Genomic DNA, 23430 nt, shown 5'->3' with positions numbered 1-23430 from the left:
TATGTAACGTGCTCTGCGCTTTGTACGTGCTTGAGGAAGCAAACAGTGAGCTACTAGAGGATTTATATGGCCACAAATCACGCCACGAGATTGACACAGAACGAGGAAATTACGGCCCTGCTGTATCCCATTTGTCGCAAGAGGAGCACTGACGTATATCAAACTCTTAAGTCGCGGGGAGCAACGGAGGAACGCGCGAGGGAGGAAGCGGCGCCGCCTCCTTCCCCCGGAGCCGCGACGAGGGAGGGGGAGCGGCCTTGGGTGACGTCACGCGGGCAGAGTTTAGAGGCTGCGCGGGGCGGCTGGCGCGCGTGTCGTTGGCAGGTGGCGGAGATGGCGGGTCGTGGGTCGGCGTTCGCTGCCGCTGTGGCCGTAGCTGTGGCGCTCGCAGTCGTCACGTTCGCCGGCGCGCAGAGGCAGCCCCTCCGTGAGTACTCCAGCCTCTGCGGCCTCACTGGCTCAGAGGCAGCGCGGAACATCACAGTTTGTGGTCTCTTGTGCATTGTGTACGTTCCTTAGGTATACGTCTAAGTGATTACACGATGACTCTACGACACACACCAACTTGTTTCTCGGAGTACAAACAGAAGCATTTTCAGATTATTTCTCTACCGTTCTGTTCTCGAGCAGCACACGGGGAAATGATCACCTAAACCACTACGTGCGAGATCTCATTGCTCCTCCTCCGTCACTGTGGTCATTTCTCCCTATCTATAGTCTGTTAACTAAGGTCAAGCTCAGTTTAATCAGTAGAAAAACGTATTTCACAACCAACAAAAACTTATAGACGAATCACACTGAAAAAAAGAAAAATGCAGTTGCCATTAATAATACATCCAGTCACTCGCAGCGCCGATAATTACTTGGCATCCCCGAGGCGTACTCGAATCGAAGTTTTCCGGGTATTCGCGTGAACGAGACCAAATGCGTCGAATTTGCGTTGACAGCTGTTTCAAAGCGAATTTTGCTTGCTCTTGATGTAGTGTTAAGAATGAGTTTCGTGAAAAACGGATAGTAATCGTTTTTTTCCACTTTTGAAGTCATTTTACGGATTGAGCCACTATCTTCAAAGTCATCCTTCTTTTTAACCATTTTACAGCGTCTTACGCACTTTTGTACAAATGACGTTGATTTCCCGATATATTTAGACGCCAAGGTATGACTCATTTTCGGACCTTTGGAATGGCTAAGGAGAATCACAGCCTCAAAAGCCGACGAGTAAGCTGCACTCATGTCTCTTCTTGTGTGTCGCACTCAAGAAATGCTTTAAAGGACGCTTTAAAGGATGCATGAAGGACGAAGGTTCCCTCTATTGGGTTGTAAAGCTACTGAGGCAACATGTTTTACCATCTGTGTGTAATGCCGACCACACTCTTACTTCGCCGGACGAGGTGGTCGAGCGGTTCTAGGCGCTATAGTCTGGAACCGCGCAACCGCTACGGTCGCAGGTTCGAATCCTGCCTTGGGCATGGATGTGTGTGATGTCCTTAGGTTAGTTAGGTTTAAGTAGTTCTAAGTTCTAGGGGACTGATGACCACAGCAGTTAAGTCCCATAGTGCTCAGAGCCATTTTTGAACACTCTTACTTAACAGACTGTAAGTGGGAATCAACAAAATATTTCGGCATTCGTGTGAGAATATTTGTTACTAAAATTTCATGAGAAGATCTCATTACCATAGCGGCGGCACTCTCTCCCTTATTTCGTGATATTACAAAACGAGCTACCCTTATTTGAATTTGTTTGATGTCTTGCGTCAATCCCATCTCAAAAGGGTCTCATACAGTGCAGTAACATTCCTAAAGAGGTCGGACAAACATACTGGAAGAAGTAAATTTTTGCGTCTTCGGAGTGTTGTGTTCCCCAGTTAAATCAAAAATTTTTGAATTTGTACAATATATGTGTAGTCGAAATTTAACAACATGTTTTTAGTACTCGTGTTGAGAGCCTCACACTTTGTATCGTTCACTGCCAAATGTCACTTTTCGCACCACGTAGGCATCTCGTCCAAATAATTTTCTAGTTCTTTTGATCTGATGATTTTACTAGACGATGAACGAGAGCATCATCTGTAAACAATATAAGAGGTCTACTCAGACTGTCTCCTAAATATTTTATATACATTAAGAATAGCAAAGGGTCTATAAAGCGATTTGGCGAACCCCAGATATAGCTTCGCTTTCACTAGATGAGTTACCGTCATCTTCTATGAAGCGTACTTGACTGTCGTGATCTAATGAAATTCAAAATCATACACATGGGTGTTTTGAAGTATTTTTATACGCCATAGAACTTAAATGAATGCATGAGAAACAAAGGTCAGGACTGCCCCAACGACAGCTATTGGGACCAGTCACTCATCTTCTCGATGTAAATGATTAAACAGTGTGTGCTTCTACTTCTACAGGCTGCTCGAAAACAGTCTGAAAACCTTGTAAGGGTGCTGCAGGGTATATTGAGCTGAGTGGGAACTGTTAAGAAAAAAATTCGATACCTTGCGCCATTTCAATCAGCATTGAAGTAAGCTAATCAGACCGTTGCGCGAGCAAACGGAAGCGCTCCGCCAAATACCAATTAGTGTCAGTTGTTCTCCTAATATAGACGCTACAGGACGAGACCGCTCAACTTTTGGCTCTGGTTCGATTCTTACTGCCGCCCCATGTCCAATATCTGTGTCGCCTGATTGGTTAACTTCAATGCTAATTAACACGGAAACGGCGCAAACTTATCGAACTTGTATCTTAACAATTAAAACTCAGCACACCCACCCTGCAACATTCTTACAAGCATTTCACATTGTTTCTGACCATCCTCTATTCTCCTCAACCTACCTTTCGTGTCTGATTAAGGTTTCTTTCTGTACCCGCCCTACTTCCTCCTTTCCTGTTGCAGTCGCGAATGGTGTGGGACAGACTGTTGACAAATCTCAGTGTAAGCTCGAATCTCTATTTTTCGCTTCCTAGTGTTTTCGCGAGATATATATGGGAGAAAGCGACATCTAAGTTGAATCTTCAAGGAAATTACACTCTCAGATTTTTAACAGGAAATCACATCGTTATGCGCAGTTCCTGTGTTGTAACGCCTCTCACTCAACTTAAGAAATTTCGCGCTTATTAGACAAACCCATGACAAAGCGCAGAGTCCTTCTTTGGATCTTCTCCATTTCCTCTATCAGTTTCATCCGGTAAGGGTCCCAGACTAAGGATAAGGACCAATAAGTATCCGTCGAAGGAATGTTTTTGTTGGCTCCCTTCTTCGTGGTTGCTCTACTCTTTCTGCGTTGTCTTTCTGTGTGACAATGTGGTTGGGATTTCTTTCTATGAATCTCAGTTTGGTATCTAATTTTTTCGACGATTAATTTTATGTGGTCGTTCCATTTTAATTAGCTACGTATACATACTCCCAAATAATTAGTGAGAGCGATTGTTTATAGTGTGTGTAATCAAACAATAACGGTCCTGTCCTCATATTTATAGGCAATATGTTACATTTGTTTATGCTGACGGTAAGGATTTGCTTCAGACTGCTTGATGACTACGCTGTCCTCTGCAGAAAAGTAACATCTTTGAGTTGTAGCAGGCAATTCCATATAGAATTAGACAGAATTTCTATTTCACCTTCAGAATGATGATTTACCATAAATGTGGAAACACAAAAGACGTAACCACGAACAGTACGATGCAGAGTGTCCAAGAAGGAATAATCAGTATTCAAGGATCTGATAGGAACGTTCATTCAAAGAAAAATAAGTTCAGTAAACAATAACTCTAAAATGCATACATCAAGACCTATTAGCACTTCTTCTTCTCTTTGTTTGATAATGTGAAACAAATATTTTTTACTGAGAGCCCTTTGATTCCCATCTTTTGCCATGTCGTAGTATGAACGAAAACAAGCAAAAAAAAAGTCCAGTAAATATGGACTCTAAAGTGCATACCTTAAGAGCCATGAGCACTTACTAATCTTCCCTACTGTGAAACATATCTGTACTACTGAACAAGTGCTCATAGCACTTAAGGGTATGCATTTCAGAGTCCATGTTAACTAGATAACTTTCCCTTGTTTTGGTCCATATTACCTCCTCACAAAATATAGAAACCAAGAGTTTGCAGTAGAAGAGACGTGTTTCACGGTATCGAAGATAAAGAGGTACTCATTGAAGGTAAGCGTTTCAGAGCCCATGTTTACTAATCTTCTTTCCTCTGAATGATGTTTCCTGTCGTGTCCCTATATACTGACCATTCCTCATGCTACACACTATATATGTAGTAGGTTCGAGTGGCAAAGTCACGTTGCTTGATTATACGGATGTAATATTAACAAAGCAACAAAAAGTAGTGTGGACATATAACATCTCTTTTGACGAGGGTGAATGGTAGATTATGAATCGCTGCGATGTCACTGCGAAAGTGTACGACTTCTGCAAAGGAGACTAAATGTATTGTTTATTTTTTAAGCTGCCCTGGTGTCTATGATCATCACCTTTTGGGGTTCTGGGAAGATGTAGAAGGAGTTCAGAGTTTTGCTGCTATAGATGTGACTACGTTACAACCGTTCAGTTCTTTGGCATACGGCGACACACGGGAAACTTACTAACGGAAAGGGCAAAAAGACGGTACGACTATGTTTCTCACGGTAAAAGTGACCGAATACGTAATGAACACTAGCGTATTACTTATATTGAACACAACGAGAAGACGAGATATATTAGGATGCGTTTGGGGTAATATGAACTTACCCTCCATCCAATCGCGAATGGTGATAAAGAGAAGCGTAATTTTTAATTGTTATCACCTATGCGCTGTACAATGCCTTGTTGAGTATTTACCGAGTGGTTTAAACATAAAGGTGGAGCTTCGAAATGAGGCGAGCTGTTCATCCAACGAGCCGTGTTTTCAGACCTATTGTCTTCTCTTGGTGTCTGTCGTGTACCAAAGGGGTTAGCAGTAGTGGAATATTCTGATGGACGTCCAGCTAGCTTGAGATCTTCGAAACTCAGAAGAGTGTTCCCGGAACCACTCTGTAGCAATTCTGGACGCGTTGCGTATCGCATATCGCATATCGCATTGTCCTGCTAACTGCCCAAGTTCGTCGGAATGCACAATGGACATCATCATACAGGATGCTTACGTACGTGCCACCTGTCAAAGTATCTAGACGTATCAGGGGTCGCATATCACTCCAATTGTACACGCCCCACACCATTACAGAGCCTTCACTAGCTTGAACAGTCCCCTGCTGACATGCAGGGTCGATGGATTCATGAGGTTGTCTCCGTACCCCTACACGTGCATCCGCTTGATACAATCTGAAACGCGACTCGTCCGACCAGGCTACACGTTTCCAGTCATCTTATGTCGGTCTTGACGGGCCCAGGCGAGGCGTAAAGCTTTGTGTCGTGCAGTCATCAAGGGTATACGAGTGGGCCTTCGACTCCGAAAGCCCATATCGATGATATTTCGTTGAATGGTTCGCACGCTGACACTTGTTGATGGCTCAACATTGAAATCTGCAGAAATTTGCGGAAGGGCTGCACTTCCGTCACGTTGAACGATTATCTTCAGTCGTCGTTGTTCTCCTTCTTGCAGCATCTTATTCCGGCCGCAGCGATGTCGGAGACTTGATGTTTTACCGCATTCCTTATATTCACGCTGAACTCGTGAAATGGTCATTCGGGAAAATCCCCACTTCATCGCTACCTCGGATATTCTGTGTTCCATCGCTCGTGCGCCAACCATAATGCCATTGTAGCAGCAGTAACCTATCTAACAACTGTGCCGGACACTTGTTGTCGTTAACGACCTCAGCGCCGTATTTTGCTCTTTAAATATCTCTGTATTTGAATATGGATCCCTATACCAGGCGCTTCAGTCCGAAACCGCGCTGCTGCTACGGTCGCAGGTTTGAATCCTGCCTCGGGCATGGATGTGTGTGATGTCCTTAGGTTAGTTAGGTCTAAGTAGTTCTAGCGGACTGAACACCTCAGATGTTAAGTCCCATAGTGCTCAGAGCCATTTGAACTCCATACCAGTTTTTTGGCGCTTCAGTGTATTATAACATAATGCACGTACTCAAACGAAATGCTCCTCTCCATGGACATACAGCTGCAGTGGTGTCCTTGAAATACAGGGCGAGGCAGCTAAGACAGTCCATATGAGATATACCTAGCATGACTAAATAGATCGAGGTGCTGTTTTCACCGAGTTATCGCAGACAATGTTTTATAGTTTATAATCGTCGAATTACGACACCGACTTTTTTTCTAATGGAACCACATAATTTTTTCTTACACTTTTGAAATAAACTTCTAGAGAATTTCAACGACACAACATGTATGGGACTTGATGAAACAGTGTCGAGATAACAGCACCGCAAACATTGTCCCACCGTCAGGAGAACAAATTCCACAAACCGTCTGACCTCTTGTACCAAGGACAAGCAAACGCATACCTCAAGTGCTATTCTTGTGTTTGCCCGTGCGCTTGTAGACCATCAGTCTGTGTTCTGCAGAAATCAGATAACTTGCTCGTAAAGCTGTTGAGAAATTCAAAAAAATATACGACAGTCGAAAAAGTGAACAACGTTCACGGCGAATGTTGGCAAATTATTAGAGCAGGGGTGTGATTGTATGCTGAACAGTATCGTTTGTGCCGACCACTCCCGATCCGTCCTTGCAGTTGTAAAAAAATAAATAAACAACTAGGGACTGAAAATGTAGAGAATAAAAAACGGACAAGAGAAAACGAGAGCAACTGATGAATGAAATGAAACGAAACTTACATTATAGGAGCAGTAACACACAATGCTAATGTCACTAACCAAAGTGTAGCATTGTTTCTACAGTATCACTTCTTAGCATATAGCAATGCTGAAGATCAAAATTTTGAGCATTTGGTATGACAGTCTAGTTCTCCGAACGCTACACTCCATCGCACCATCGCATTTCATCCCCTTCATATTTCGCTGTATCTACAGCTTCATAGCAGTGACTTCTAAAATTGGTTACATTTCTCCAAATGTTATGTACGAAAAGGACAAAGTGATGCAGCGCATCTGAGCAAAATGTTGTTTAAGGAAGAAGCATCGTTTACAAATCATAGGCTATGGCAAATTATATGTTGGTAAAGCGTTTTGGTAAGAAGCACGATATAAACTAAAAACAAGAAGTCAAATGTGGGTGTACCCCGCGGCCGTAACAAAGAACAGTCAAAATTCCAAGATAACTTATGAATGAACATGAGCATAATGAGTAGTATGTTCCTGAGTTCACTTTACTTGCTGCCTAGTGGGGCAGCATGTTTCTGCCATCTCTACTGCGGCCGTCGCCTCATATTACATAGCGTACCCCTCTTAGCGATTGTCTCAGCAACCCTTATGCCTGTCAGCGACCTGTTTCAATCTCACGAACACCGCCTCTATAAACTTTCAACCGCATTTATTTGAAGTTGCACGTCGACGGGCGCGAGCATTTTTCGCAAAGCGATAAGTGACGCAACTCTGATTTCTCTCCAAGTACGAACTATATCGTTGAACCAAGCATCTGAGCATGTCCATATTAAAGACGTCACTCCTTCCAGAGAAATACTTCTCATTGCTACGAGTGTTTAAACCGGTTTCTTGCTCAGCACCTTCCAGGGGGGAATAGTTACTGCCTACAAATTTGCTGCACGGCAGAGAATGCAAGCATGTAATTATAAATATTTCGTTTCGCGAAATGACTCTTGTACTACGAATCTAATAAAATTGTGAGAAAAATGTGCATCCTCTTCCATCTTTTGTTCTCCTTATTTTTCAATTCTCCTTCTACTGCAATTCGTTCTCAGCTTTCTTCCTCGTAAATCAGACTGTAAAAACTCGTCCTTCGAAAATGTCATCGATTTCCCACTATTTTGTATCCATCAGAATTTCATATTTTGAGCAATCCGAGCAATTGAAGACTATTGTCGTTTTTCTGATTTTAATTAATTGTGTTATGTACCTTTCTGAATAAACAGGCATTTCTTTCTATGGAAACTTTCATTATCCCCACATAATGCCTGTCACTCTAAGGTATGCACTCGCAAGTGTCCTCAAATGCCACGTTTAAGCACTGCCATTATTTGCAGTGGTAACTTCTTTGGTGTCCATAATTTACGCTTACACAACAACTCTGAGACTACCAATTCACGTCAGAAAAGAAGAGGCATCGAGGAGAGCACAGTAACTAGATTGGCATTACTTAACTGAAAAGGCTCATTCGTGCGCTTAAGTGTCTTCAGTTTACTTCCTAGTTTTCCACTAGTTAGCACAATGCTAAAGTAGCTGACTTTCTTTATTTATGATTCAGTACTGATAAAAAGATGAGGATGAGTAATTTATAACATTTAAAATCGCCACTATTGCAATCCGTCCGTTTGCAATTGTCCCAAACTTCTAAACCCTATCTACGTCTTCGTATATCAAACAGATTTCTTGAACAATGACTATGAGCCTTCTACAACAGTTTCCGCGGATGTGCCCTTTCGTCTTCCATCGACTTTGAAATTCATCGACTTAAAATTCATTTCTTTATGAACGAGAATTCTTCGACCATTGCAATTTCCAGGTAACAAATCCAGCACTAAAAACATATGAAAGAGATGGTGAAAAGTGACAAACAGTCACACAGAACATTACAGTAACGAAACATTTGGAACGATGATTCCTCCATCATAAAAATAAAATCTGTCGGCTATAGTTAAAAATAAAGGTCGTCAGAGACGGAGCATAAGTCCGAACAGAACAAGGATAGCGACTGCAAAAAGTTGTATCGTTTTCAAAATCTCCATTGTATTAGCTCAACTCGATTTGGGATACTACACGTAAGAAGAAATCTGTATAGTACTAAAACACTTAAATGCTACTTGTTTTTCTAAGCAAACAGTACCTGAAAGGACAAGCGTAATTGCGGAGCATAACTCTAGATGTCAGGGACATACTCCGGATGTCATTCTCTGTTCACTAACATTCTGTCTGTCTCTCTCTCTCTCTCTCTCTCTCTCTCTCTCTCTCTCTCGCCCGTCTCTCTCTTTCTCTGTGTATATATACACACATCTGTCTCTCTGTCCACAGACACGCACAAGCAACGCAACCATCCACCCACACAAATACACAGACACACAGAGACACACACACACACACACACACACACACACACACACACAACTGCAAAACTACAGGCGTGAAACCCGGCAGTCAACGAAGAGTAGGAAACGAGGTCGTACGTGAACAATAATTTATCGAGAAAGTTGCGGTGACGTACAGTTTGTGGTTGTTCTAATGCTTTAAAGCCAATAAATACCGACGGAATTTACTACCGTAGACCAGAGAGAGTGGCTGAAGCAGAAGAAGAGAGCGTCTGGAAGAAAAGTTACATAGACATAGGAAGTATAGCGTCACGATAGCTTATTCTGTTGGGGTTCCCAATGTCGGCTTTCATGAACACGGGGCATACTTTGAAATGCACCTGTAATTTGTAAGTTCTTCTTCTAATGCCTGTTTGGCTCATTTTGTACATCACTGAGCTCATGGGATGGGTAACAATCTCACGCACACCGGAGAGATGCATTGCTTTACAGATTATGTTCACTGCTGCTGTAGATTAGCATAGTTCACGAATGTTGCTGTTGTTGTTAAAATGTTGTTATTGCGTACATGTTGAAAACAACTGATGCCGTTCTTAAAACTAAGAGCATTGCTTGAATGTTTCAATGCTTAGCCTCGTAGATGAAGTGTGCGAAATGAGGACAATGCAATGGTGACACAAGATCGATTGTAAATCTGGCAATAACCAGACGTCTAATCGTTAAATGAATGTTAAGAACCGTGGGAAAAGATGTCTAAAAGGAGTCTTGAATTCCTGTCTTAAGCACCCTCTAAATGTAAGAGGGCGTGCTGAAAAGTCATCCCTCCGAATTTTTCATTCTATTCTAGAGATCGCTTGAGGTACTATCTGTCTCGCATATTTATCGGTCGACTTTTCCAATTTCGCTGACACAAACTGCAACCATCTGCCGCTAGAGTGCTCCAAATTCTAACATGTAACAAGGCGGTGGGTAACATAACAATGTCGGTCCGTGAGAAACAGTGTGCTGTAATCCCTCAGAAAAGTGAAAGCACCAATTGGAAAAATTCGCCCACACCTGGAGCACCATCTCTTTCAACAAAATGGCGGACAGTACATGAGTGCTGCGACCTCTATAGCAACCCGACACCTTGGGTTCACTGTCATCAGTCATCCTCCATACAGTCCCGGCTTCATCTCGTCCGATAGAACACCTTCGAGGACTTCACTTTGATAGTGATGAAGCGGTGCCTCAGACATTCTACTGTGAGGATATCGACAAACTGCTCTCTCGTTGGGAAAAATGTGATCGTCACCAGAGTAATTATGTTGAGAAATAAATATATGAAGTCCAAGAACAAATATGTAGAACGTTAGTTTGTTTTATTTACGAAAAGCTTCAAGAGATTTTACATAAATAAATCATAGCCTTGTAGATTAAGGCTTTCCTAGGCCGAAAAAAGTGTACAGTACCGTCTTCTGCTCAATGTGTGTGGATTTACGGATTTTCTCATCTGCTATTTCGTATTTTTGCTTTCTTCCTAGCCCCTCTGTCTGTTTCATTTTCCACTCACGAAGGAAAGATACGAGTTTTCGTTCCGTTAATTTCGCAAGCGACGCCGGAGGGTCAGATCGGCGGCAGCCGGGCGTAATGTGTGTGCGTGTTTCCTCACCCTCGTCGTTGGCATTGGCGCGCCACGGCACCTGTTTGTCACGGCAGAGGAAAACTCCGCGTCAAAACAACTCCGCTCGGCCGCTGCAAGTGATCTGCGCCCTCATATTAAGGGCGCCAACAGGATGTTTCTGGCTTGAGCCTGCAGGAGTCCATTAGTAGTATCCTCAATCTCAAATACTCAACGTAACATGTTAAACCGTATTGGCTTATCCACGAACTCTCGTGATGAAATCGTGCACCTTTTGTTGCAAGCATCGATCGATTTGTGGTCTTCCTCTCCTTCAATATGTCTCAACTAAAACTAGCCACAGTGACTACAATGACTTAGGAATTTATCATATATGATCTGAAAATCTAATTTAAAAAATGAGTAACAGACGCAAGATATTTTAGCTGAGCGAAAATAAAAATGTGTTAAACTGAAATATCCACAACTTATTTTTAATGGTGTATCTCTTAGCAGCATAAAACCTTCTTCCTGTTTTATAAAGTTAGAATTTCACAAAACACAATTTCTCCAATTACAGCTTCCAACGAAATCAGTAGAACAATTCTGATATCAGATTGGATTTCAGTATAATTTTAATGAATGAAGTCCCTTTACATGCTACACGTAGCTTCGAATAAGAGGGACGCCCAGTAACCAATGCAACAAATTTTTTACTCGCGCAGTTTCGGTTGAAAAATACGGATTTCGTTGTGGGACATCGAGGAATATTCGTGCTTCAGCGCCTATAGTTTCATGAAGTTCCAGTTGGTGGTGGCGCTATATGTAGCCTTCAAATTGGCGTTCGTAACGGAAGAGTGTGCCAAGGAGAGAGCTGTAATTAGGTTTCTTTGGGCTGAAAACCAGAGCATCGCAGGAACTCTAGGCGTTTGCAGAATGTGAATAGAGACCTGCACGGTGGGTCATTGGGCGAGGCGTCTGTCACCATTGCAACAAGGTTGCGCAGACCTGTCCGATACCAAGCGTGCCGTCCGGCCGAATGCACCCTCAGGAAAATGAAAAAACTTCAGTGTGTTCGTCAACACAAAAATATGCAAACGAACCTCTCCTTCTCCATGACAACGCAAATTTGTGCACTCGAGAGGAGCCGGCCGCTGTGGCCGAGCAGTTCTAGGCGCTTCAGTCCGGAACCGCGCTGCTGCTACGGTTGCGGGTTCCAATGCCGCCTCGGGCATGGATGTGTGTGCTGTCCTAAGGTTAGTTAGGTTTAAGTAGTTCTAATTCTATGGGACTGATGACCTCAGATGTTAAGTCCCATAGTGCTCACAGCCATTTGAACCATTTTTGAACTCGAGAGGAGCTCACAAATCTTGGTTGGACTGTTCTTCCACATCCACCCTACAACCCGATTACCGCATCTTCCGACTTCCACCTGTCTGGCCCAGTGAAGGATGAACTCCGCAGGAAGCAATACGTGGATGACGGGGAGGCTGCTGACGCAGCAAGGTTGGTTGGTTGGTTTGGGGAAGGAGACCAGACAGCGAGGTCATCGGTCTCATCGGATTAGGGAAGGAAGTCGGCCGTGCCCTTTGAAAGGAACCATCCCGGCATTTGCCTGGGGCGATTTAGGGAAATCACGGAAAACCTAAATCAGGATGGCCGGACGCGGGATTGAACCGTCGTCCTCCCGAATGCGAGTCCAGTGTCTAACCACTGCGCCACCTCGCTCGGTGACGCAGCAAGACGTTGGCTCCGATCAGTAGAGTGGTGCCATGAGAACGTACAGTTCCTCCCAGTAGGGCCATCGCATTGAATGGAAGGGACCTGAAAATAGGATTCTATAGCCAAAAGAGGGGGCAATAATGTTATGTATTGGAATCCTCAATAAAACCAACTTGCTTTCAGAAAAAATGTGTTGCATTATTTACTGAACGTCCTTCATACCTAGTTAGCAATGGGTAATACATACCTGGTAGTTCCTGCTAGAAAATGGTAAGATCCAATCTCCTTGACTTGGTTCCGCTTCATAATTCCATTTGGATGCTGAGACGATGTCTTCGACAGGGCCACAGGTGGTTTATTCAACACACCTTGATTTCCGGCGATATCGCTTCGAACGACGTCTTAAACATTGCGACAGTTTTTTTTTTTTTTCCTGAGAATACCGAGATCGCAAGCAGTTAACTCTGGCAGTATCCCTATTTACTCACAATTACTGTATTGAAATGAGTACTGTCAGGCACGTTAGAGGGACCATTGCGGTACTGTGTGTGCATACAGATATAGTGACCAGACGAAGTGAGAAAATATATTACTTTGGTACTTTGGTCGTGACGCCAATAAATGGTATAAATTATGACTTGCGCCAACATCCCGCCATTTTGAAAAGACGTGCGTTTTCCTCAACAGTGAACAACGATGAGTGCACAGTCACTTAGAGAAGGGATAGTTGTCTGTTAGTAAATGCAAATCCTGGTGTTCGCCCAGAGTATATAGCGGTAATTGCAACATGATAGAAACATTAGTTTACTGCACAAAGAAAAAAATTAATTCATTTAACAAAGAAATTTAAAAAATAAGTTAATAACACTTTCTCAGAATTGCTAAGTCTCATCATGTGTCAGACAAATGTATCAAAATCATTAAACGTAAGGTAACTAGGAATTATTGGTATTAAGGCCATCTTGAGAGTAAAGAATGTAAACAAAAACCTGATCTAGAACTCGTCACTAACCGCAGATCCTTGTCACCATAGCATTCAGAAAGCAGTCGTTAAAAAGTATGAAATGTATGAAATGAAGATACGAAGTATGTAACTCTGCAATCAAACATCTGTTACATAATCTCATTGATGTTCACAGGAGATTTTATGTGGATGGATTGTAAACGGTTTCCACTTCACATACTTCGTTCGCAGTATAACTACTTTCAATTCGTAGAAGATATCGAGCATATCAGATACGTACATTTGCTTGCTTCGTCATACGTCGCTAGAAACCCAGCTCTGCATCCCTTCGTTTGTCACGGCATAATTCGCATTTTAACGCTTATACGAGGATGTGCTTAAAATTGATGCTTCCAATTTTTTTTTGTGAAAACTCAGAGCATTTTAAATAACATAAATGTTATGAACGTTTACGTCCTTATTCTTCACGTCTACATATTTATTTCTTAACATAGTAACCCTGGCGACGAACACATTCCTCCCGAAGAGAGACAAAGTTGTTGATACCGTCACTGTAGACTGTTTGACTTTGTTGACGGAGCCACAACCTCGTCTTTAATTGCACCGCTTGATGACTTTGAAAGTGAAAACGTCAAAGGTGTTATTTCAGTTCGAGAAACAGATGAAAATCGGATAGGGTTTAGTCGGAACTGTATGGAGGATGATCGATGACAGTGAACTCAAGGCGTCGGCTTGTTTGCAGATGTCGCAGCGCTCGTGTGTGGTCCGGTACTATCGTGCAAATCTAGATGTTGGTCTATGTGTGGACAAACAGAATTTGATACACGATAACAGCACGACATTTCTCACGCAACGGCATACGACTAGTTACGTTACACACCTCCATTTATACCCTGAGCCGCGCAGGATTAGCCGAGCGGTCTAGGGCGCTGCAGTCATTGACTGTGTGGCTGATCCCGGCGGAGGTTCGAGTCCTCCCTCGGGCATGGATGTGTGTGTTTGTCCTTAGGATAATTTAGGTTGTGTGTAAGCTTAGTGACTGATGACCTTAGCAGTTAAGTCCCATAAGATTTCACACACATTTGAACATTTTTTTATACTCTACAATGTGGAGCTGCGTCTAGCGGCAGAGGACGGCAAATTTGTAGACATGAAAAATAAAGATGTGGAATAAGACGAACGTTCGTTTTATTTAAAAAACTTTTAGAGTTTTCACATTCGAAGGCATTACTTTTCAGCACTCCCTCACGTGAAGATACGAACCGCATTAAAATGGAGGTAAACATGCACCATCACTGCAACACAGAATATTCAAAGAGTAACACCAGTCTCGTTCTTGGGGGGAGACAAGTGCGCTGCGGTACGTATCTGCGTAGGTAATGTAGAACGGGGACAAAAGCGAAAGTAAATACCAGGAGCAAAAGTAATTCGGCAGGAAAGTCCAGATCCCTTCAAATGGAGAAAACCTTCTGTTACGGATCTTCTGAAAGTCACAGCTATTTGTGGAATGTATTTGAGGTTTACGGATAGAGCATTAGCTACTTAAACTGTTTTCAGACACACACACACAAATGCGCGTACGCACGCACGCACATTAGGTATTGCTATTCTGTTCAAAACAAGCCATTCTGCATGAATGCGGGTAAAAATGTGACAAAGGAACCATCACAGAGTTTGCTTGTAGTAATTTTGGGAAACCATAGATCGCTTAAATCCGAAATGATCAAATATGAATCATCATAAGTACGGTTTTTTATATAGCAGTAGAATTTTCGCGAGATCTCGAAAGTAGTCTCCCTGAAGAGGGCTACCTCATAAGAGTAGATTAAAGCTTGGTAGTCATATTTAGTTCATGATATGTTCACTGAAATGACGTTGGAACTGACTTCGCTCATGTATCACAGTCTTTTTCGTCATACCATTCTCTATACTACCATATGGAAAGTACAAAATCTGATACATTATGTGATTTCCACTTCATTCTGATAACATATTTTTCTGCGTGGAAGCGACAGCATGTGTCCTTTGTGCTACCAGAGCAACGTAGTGCCCTGTTTTTATATTACGCAGAACGCCATTTCTAGGTTTAAACTTTGCAATAATTCCGCGTTCTGAGCCTCGACGTGCGGTCAGGTCCGACCGAACGCAGTGTCATCCTCTTTTAGTGGCGTCGTTGGATGCGGTGTGGAGCAGCATGAGGTCAGAATGCGTGGTGTATGTTCTTTCGGACATAGCCGAAAGAACACACGCCACGCATTCGTATGATTCGCCTAGTGGGCAATGGATCCACCTTCTTCAGAGCGAATGCACAAATATGTCCGACCTCCTATGGGAATCTCTGAGTAGCGAGCATGGAGGAAATGGACAGGGACTTCGGATAGGTGGCACTCGATGGGATTGCGGATCGACTGTGTGGCGTGCTGAGACAGTCTACGCAGCTCTAATAACGCTGCGTCACGGATGGCGCAGTGATTAAGGCAAGTTCCAAGTAAGGTGGAGATCCCGGCTTCGAATCCCGGTCCAATACAAATTTCCACCCGTTGTCGATGCGGCTGACAGCCGTGCTTCCTTTCCTTTCTTCCCCTCTCCACCTTCAGTTTACACACAACTTCTACAGACTCTTCCGATAAGTGTACGCCTTGTATCTGCCTTCACAATGGCTAGATTTAATAGCAGTATTGTCCAACAATCTCCATCACATCTTCTTGTCCATTTTTGCACTTAACATTCCATTTATTTATGTACAGGCTGCACGCAATATTGGCCATCTTCGTCTCTCTCTCTGCATTTTATAATAATGTATGATGAACGTGACGACTCAGTAGACACCTGGGTCGCCTGGGATTTGAGAAAGGTTACAACTACTGTAATACTATGAATGATTCATTCGTTTTAAAAGCTTTGTATTTTTCAAAGAGTTATATGTACAGGTATGATTGATGCATTAATAGAACCAGGAACTCACTTCGCAAACCTAAAATGTTCTATGTGGGCCCCTCTGGCCACACGACACACGTCCAAACGGAACTTAAGTTCGTTCCATAACTTTGCACCAATATCCTCTCAGTGGTCACCGCAACAACATTGATGAGATTTGTGAACTGCTAATGTATTCTTGCCAGTGAGGGTACGTAAACATTGTCCTTAATATACCCCCAAACGAAAAATTCACTTGATGTTAGGTTAGATATCTTGCGAACCACGGATGAAGGGTATCAGACGGATGCCATATTCCTTGACTTCCGGAAAGCGTTTGACTCGGTGCCCCACTGCAGACTCCTAACTAAGGTACGAGCATATGGGATTGGTTCGCAAGTATGTGAGTGGCTCGAAGACTACTTAAGTAATAGAACCCAGTACGTTGTCCTCGATGGTGAGTGTTCATCGGAGGTGAGGGTATCATCTGGTGTGCCCCAGGGGGGTGTGGTAGGTCCGCTGTTGTTTTCTATCTACATAAATGATCTTTTGGATAGGGTGGATAGCAATGTGCGGCTGTTTGCTGATGATGCTGTGGTGTACGGGAAGGTGTCGTCGTTGAGTGACTGTAGGATAGAAAATGACTTGGACAGGATTTGTGATTGGTGTAAAGAATGGCAGACTTAGGGGTAGGGAGGGTGGGGGTGGGAGGGGCGGGGGCCAAAGAAACAGAACCACATCATCTTCACCATTACATCCAATCCAGCAAAGCACAAGGTCGTCGTTAGGTAGCGACTAACATCGATGATCCAGTGAGGGGGTGCCTCGTCTTCTTGGAAGGCAGTCAGTTGTGGAAACAACTACAACTACAGCATATCGCCGTATTAGGTGTCCGCCAGTGTTTTCACAGAAGAAAAACAGCACAGAAAGCATTAACCATCGGCGAATCTCGTCCTTGCGCCACAATTTCATGAGGATGTTCAGTGACCTACACTCTCAAACTGCGGCGGTTAACCCTTCCAGGTAACTAGAAGGTTGCTCCGTCAGTGAATATCAGACTGGAGGTGAAATGTTCATCCTCAAGTACTTCCTGAAATGTGATGCAAAATTGAAGGTAAAGGTCATAATCTTCCGGCTTTCATTGTCACGCGAGCTGCAGACGGTGCGGTTTGAAATACAACCACCGTCTCAAAATCTTCCACACATTTTGCTGCGGTATTCCTAGTTCTTGGCTATCGCGGACCCTTGATTGTTTTGGACTGCGTACGAAACTTTCCCTCGCCCCTCCACGGGTGCATCTGGCACATTTGCTCCACCGGTACTTTTCCGTTTAGGGAGAAAACTAGTGTCCCTAAACTGCCGGCAACAGTGCATAATGCTCCGTTTAGATGGCGGTTATTTTCATAATTCCTTCTGAATGAAACCTTCACAGCTGTAACGAATAAACAAAACGCGTACTGCAACACACAAAAACTCTTTTTCTCCTGTGTCGCCATTTTATCAAGCAGTACACTCCTGAAGCCAACTCGTAGGCACAATGCAAACTGGCTGCGCTTACCGTTCTGTCCATGCATCAATATTATATTTGTACATGTAATACTTTGGAAAATGTAGAAACATGAAAAAGAGTGAAACATATATAGTAGCCTTGTATATCTGCTACATCATTAATATAGTTCAAATACATTACTTTATTCATGTTTATTCATCGGACATCGCTTATGCCACGAATATGGACTGCATATCTCCATATTAGGTATGCTCGTGCGCCTACTGCAACAGCACGTTGAAAGTCACTTAAATCTGCCATTGTAGCAGCAGGAACCGATCCAACAACTGCGCCACACACTTGTTGTCTTACATACTCGTTGCCGACCGCAGCGGCGTATTCTGCCTGTATACATACCTCTGTATTTTACCACGCATTCCTATAGCAGTTTCTTTGGCGCTTCAGTGTAAATTTCAACCTGATACAGTCGGTTCGACAGATAGAGACACGGACGGACACCAAAGAGATGCTATAAGGATTCATTTTTTACCGATTGAGGTACGGAACTCTAATAAGAAGTTTAAAGGGCAGTTAAGTTTCCTCAGCCTCATAATTAAAAGGGTCCCGGAGAGCTACCAACAATTTTGGTAGTTTCTTCGTAATCGAGAGCAGACTGCCGACTGGCTGCTGACGCTCGTCGCAGCGCACGGTCCACACGGTTTACAAAGCGACAGCCCAGCCACCCCTCGCCCTCCAGCAGGTTTCGCGAGGCGAAGACGCAGGCGCCTGCGAAAGGCGTGCTGACGTCAGAGGTGCGGCCGCCTTTCCAGCCGTGCAGAGCGGCCGGACTGCGTTCGTTCACCCGCACCCGCGGCAGAGGCGAGCAGCGGAGAAAGTGAAGCCGCTACGTGGCCGCGACGCTCGCAGGCGCCAGACCGCCGAGCGACCGCGATCGGCTTGGAATTTCCCCCGACAGTATGCGCGTCGGTGCAGATACGGCACGTCTCACCGGAATATTTCCTCTGCTATACGCGCAACTGCAACTTTCTGCTTCCTGCTGCTCCTGCTCGGCAATGAAACTGCTACATCGCGGTGTCACTATATCACAGGACAGAAAGCATCTCAATTAAGACACGTCGATAATTTAAATCATTCACAAACAGAAATGAAATAAAAAAACTTTGAAAAAAAAAAAACGTCAAGTAATTTGAGAAATAATTTGTCTAAAAGTAGGAAATAAAACTTATTCGACAGAGAAACATTTGACGCTACGTGCAATGAAATTCAAAATCATGAACAGCAAATTACGCTACACGGTCTACATACTCCTGAGGTGATAAAAGTCGTGGGATATCTCTTAATATCGTGCAGCACCTCCTTTTGCCCTGTGTAGTGCAGCATCTCGACGTGGCATGGACTCAGCAATTCGTTGGTGTCCTGCAGAAATTCTGAGTCATGCTGCTTCCACAGCAGACGATAATTACAAAAGTGTTGCCGGAGCAGCATTTTGTACACGAACTGATCTCTCCATTATTTACGATAAATATTTGATGGATTCATATCGGGGGTGACGGTGGCCAAATCACTCGCACGAACAGTCCAGAATGTTCTTCAAACCAATCGCGAACAATTGCGGCCGGCCGGCCTAGGCGGCCGAGCGGTTCTAGGCGCTTCAGTTTGGAACCGTGCTGCAGCTACGGTCGCAGGTTCGAATCCTGCCTCGGGCATGGATGTGTGTGATGTCCTTAGGTTAGTTAGGTTTAAGTAGTTCTAAGTTCTAGGGGACTGATGACCTCAGATGTTAAGTCCCATCGTGCTCAGAGCCATTTGAACCAATTGCGGCCTGGTGACATGGCTTATTGTCATCCAGAAAAATTTCATAATAGTTTGGGAACATGACGTCTATGAATGGCTGCAAATAGTCTCCAAGTAGCCAAACATAATCATTTCCAGTCAATGACCGGTCCATTTGGACCATACGATCCAGCCCACTCTATGTAAACACAGCCCATACCACTGTGGAACCACCACCAGCTTGCACACTCCCTCTTGACAACTTGGGTTTGCGCCACACTCGAGCCCTGCCATCAGCTCTTACCGACTTAAATAGGGACTCATCTGACCAGACCGCCGTTTTTCAGTCGTTTAGGGTCCAGCCGATATGGTCACGAGTCCAGGAGAGGCGCTGCAGGTGATGTCGTGCTGCTAGCAAAGGCAGTCGCGTCGGTCATCTGCTGCCATAGCCCAATAGCCGCAGATTTCGCCGCAGTATTGTCGACATACTCTTGACACTGTGGACTTCGAAATACTGAATTCCCTATACATATATATATTATTGTTTGTTGTTTCAGAAGACCTGCATGCTTCTGGTCAGTTATTGTTGCACTCTTTACAAAGTGATGAATAACGAAAACACCTTTTGCATCCCATAGAACGCTTGACCTGAATAATGATCAGAGCAAAAAGATATCCATGATAAGATTAGCTGACAACGTTGCTATCCTCACCAAAGTACAAAATATGGACGGCCAAGTAGTATCGTACACTGGTTGCAGAACACGTCCAGTCTTTCATGGCGATCATGTCTCTCGACTGTGGCGACATTTTTCAGCAAGATAATGTGCCATGTCACAAGGTGAGGAGGGTGATGGCGTGGTTCGAGGAACAAAGTGGCGATTTCCAATTGGTTTGCTGACCCCCCAGATAACCAGATCTGGGAAATGATTGAACGTGGGGTCAGAGTTCATCACCCTCCTCACCCTCCTTCCCACAATTTACGGAAATTAGGTGACTTGTCTGAGCAGATGTGGTGTCAACTCCCTCCAGCGACTCCCTCCAGCGACCATCCAAGGCCTCAATGCTTCCATGCCACGACGCGTGTCCGCTGTTATCTGTGTCGGAGGTGGACGTACCGGCTGTTAGGTAGCTGGTCATAATGTTCTGGCTGACCAGTGCATAATTTTGGTGAAAAGGCTGCCAATTTCCATCCACAATTTCGAACGGTGTCTCAGTTCTGGCACTTTTCTCTGCAGCTATGGACCAATACGCATTTTGGTTGATTCCACCATTGATGTACTATCCCGAAACTACTTGTTTGTCTTCGTACAAAAGAACTTCACCCTTCCACACCCTTCATTACCGAAATCTACGATTTTTGACGTGTAGAAGCTGTATTAGTCGTATATCTAGAAAATTCAACTTCTTGTGGTGGCTCTTTACATCAGATGAATTGTTAACATGATACAATATGCCTGAAACACGGAAAATCTACAAGTCGGAAGAGAAGTAAATCGATAAGTAAACGCCTTACGTCGCGATGACTGCAGCAGAAACTCATTTCGATATGCAGTACGTATTTCGTAGTGATATGGAGTCATAGTTTGACTTAGTGGAGAGCTGTTGCCTGACAGACAACGGGTAGCAGACTTTGGAGTACGAGGGCACCGGCTGCACGGCGGTCAAGGACGCTGAATGACTGGGCCAAGCCGTGCCTGGTGAGGCAGGCCGGGCCGGGCACACAGCGCGCATGCGCCGCAGCCGCAGCAACATTCCTTCCCAGCCAATCAGCCAACAGGTAGGCTTACGGCGGAGGCTGCTCACCTTCGGGACTCGGCGTTCTCAGGATGCCGCTGATAGGACCGCAATGGAATTCCGAGGACACTTGATCAGGGTTCGCTTTATCTACTCCCCATTTCAGTGCATTAGCCCAAGAATTCGAGCCAAGCCGAATAGACAAGTACACTCTAATAAGCACCATGAATGATTTATCCGTATTGAATGGAAATTGGTAGATACGTACATTTACAGACAATCAAATGATTGCAATTTCAGAAAGACTGCCAAAGAGAAAGAGCTTTACAAATTGAGCAAGTCGGTATTGCTCCACCTCTGGTATAAATGCAAGCAGTTATTGGGCTTGGCATTCATTTATAGAGTTATTGGATGACTCCATGATGGACATGCTGCCAAATTCTGCCCAATTGGCAAGTTCGGTCCTCAAAATCTGGAGCTGGTTGATGAGCCCAGCTCCAAATCTTCTCATTCGGGAAGAGATCTGGCGACGTTGCTGGTCAAGGTAGGCTTTGGTAAGCACGGAGACAAGCAGTATAAACTCTCACCTTGTGTAGGCGCGCGCTATTATGCTGAAAGGTAAGCCTAAGATGGCTTGCCATGAATGGTAACAAAACTGGGCGTAGAATATCGTCGACGTACTTCTGTGCTCTAAGAGTGCCATGGATAACATTCAAAGGGGTCCTGCTATGAAAATAAAAAGCAGTCCAGACCATCACTCCTAGCTGTCGGACCGTAAGGTTATCTCTAACGTCTCCAGACGCGTCTTCACTGGTTATCGTCACTCAGTTCGAAGCGGGGCTCGTCCCTGCCGACAGTTCTACTCCATTCAGTGAGATTCCAGGGCGAATACGCCCGACATCACTGCAAACCGCCTTGCTGTGCGGAGCTCAATGGTAATCGGCGCAAGGGGCGCCTTCACCTCAGCACCCTCTTTGTGAGCCGCCTATTAACGGTCCCAGTGATCAATGAAGCGCCACTTGCACGTCGGATCGATGATAATTATGAAAACGGGGCTCTCGCTGCCTTTCTGGCGATTTCTCGGTGCTCACGTTTTGTCGTCTCTCTCTAGGTCAACAGTTTCCTTCCTGCGCTGTGTTTGGCCATGGTTTACCCATTCGTGCCAATATCCTCCAATAGTGGCACCGCTCCTATTCAAATGTCGAGCGATTCCCATATTATTCCATTCGGTTTCTTTGAGCCCAACTAAACGTTCTCTGTGCATATGTTGTTCACGCACCTGACTCTGAGGCGTAGTTACTGTCCATCCGAGGACATGGAATGAAATTCCCAATGGTATCGAAGTGTCCCTTGTATACTATCCCTACTACCTTCGAGATGAAACTGCCCTGCAGGGTCACACGTGCATCCTTCGGCGGTTAAAGTTTATTATTTTATATTTTCCGTCCATTCCTGTGTGAACATCAGTTTGAGATCAATTTGCATAATTCCTTCGTGGTGCGTCCTTTTTTTCCTTTTTTTGTCTTAGAGTGTATAAATTCCTCATCAACACAAGAGCTGAAACTATGTGTGCATAGTACCTTAGCTTCTTTCTATATACTTTCTCATTGTAAAAGTTTGCCCTAACTCTTGGTCATTTCACACAGATCCTCTTCCGTTTCAATTACTAAGTTAGTACTTGTGTTGTGTCTGACATACTGATATGGATGCAAAGAACATCGCTATAGGTTTACTGTTCAGAAAGAAACTACCATTTTATCATAGTTTAGTGATGTCTGCACAAAAATTACACAGCAGTGGGGAAAGAATTTGGCAGCGTGTGGTGGCATGTACGAACACGTAGGTGACTATTTAGAATACAAGAAAACATACAAGCAATACGAAAGGTTCCGATTTAGCGCCTCATCGGCCACCGTGATACTGGAGACTCAGCAGAAGCTCAAATTGGGGAAGGAAACCGGCAAAGCTCTTTCGAAGCAACTATCCCAGCATTTGTCTTCTGTGGTTTAGCCAAATTACGGAAAACCTAGATCATGTTGGCTGGGTAGAAATCCCACGTGGCGTCCTGCCGAATATGCAGGGCGTGGACAAAAATATCAAAGCAAC

The 23430-nt window shown here is 44.1% G+C and overlaps 1 protein-coding gene across 1 annotated transcript in view; it reads left to right on the top strand.

Annotated features, from left to right (window-relative positions):
• The first annotated feature begins 300 nt into the window (after positions 1-300).
• LOC126236998 (protein takeout-like) overlaps positions 301-23430 on the top strand; it is a 59715-nt gene continuing 36585 nt past the window's right edge. Inside the window, exon 1 of the mRNA XM_049946723.1 lies at positions 301-427. Within this exon, the coding sequence (XP_049802680.1) occupies positions 334-427 (94 nt within the window). The 5' untranslated portion in view covers positions 301-333. The remainder of the gene's footprint in view (positions 428-23430) is intronic.

Source organism: Schistocerca nitens, chromosome 2 (assembly GCF_023898315.1).
Source record: "Schistocerca nitens isolate TAMUIC-IGC-003100 chromosome 2, iqSchNite1.1, whole genome shotgun sequence".
Taxonomy (NCBI): Eukaryota; Metazoa; Arthropoda; class Insecta; order Orthoptera; family Acrididae; genus Schistocerca; species Schistocerca nitens.
Note: the sequence above shows the minus strand (reverse complement) of the source record. Positions and strands in the feature narration are given on the sequence as shown.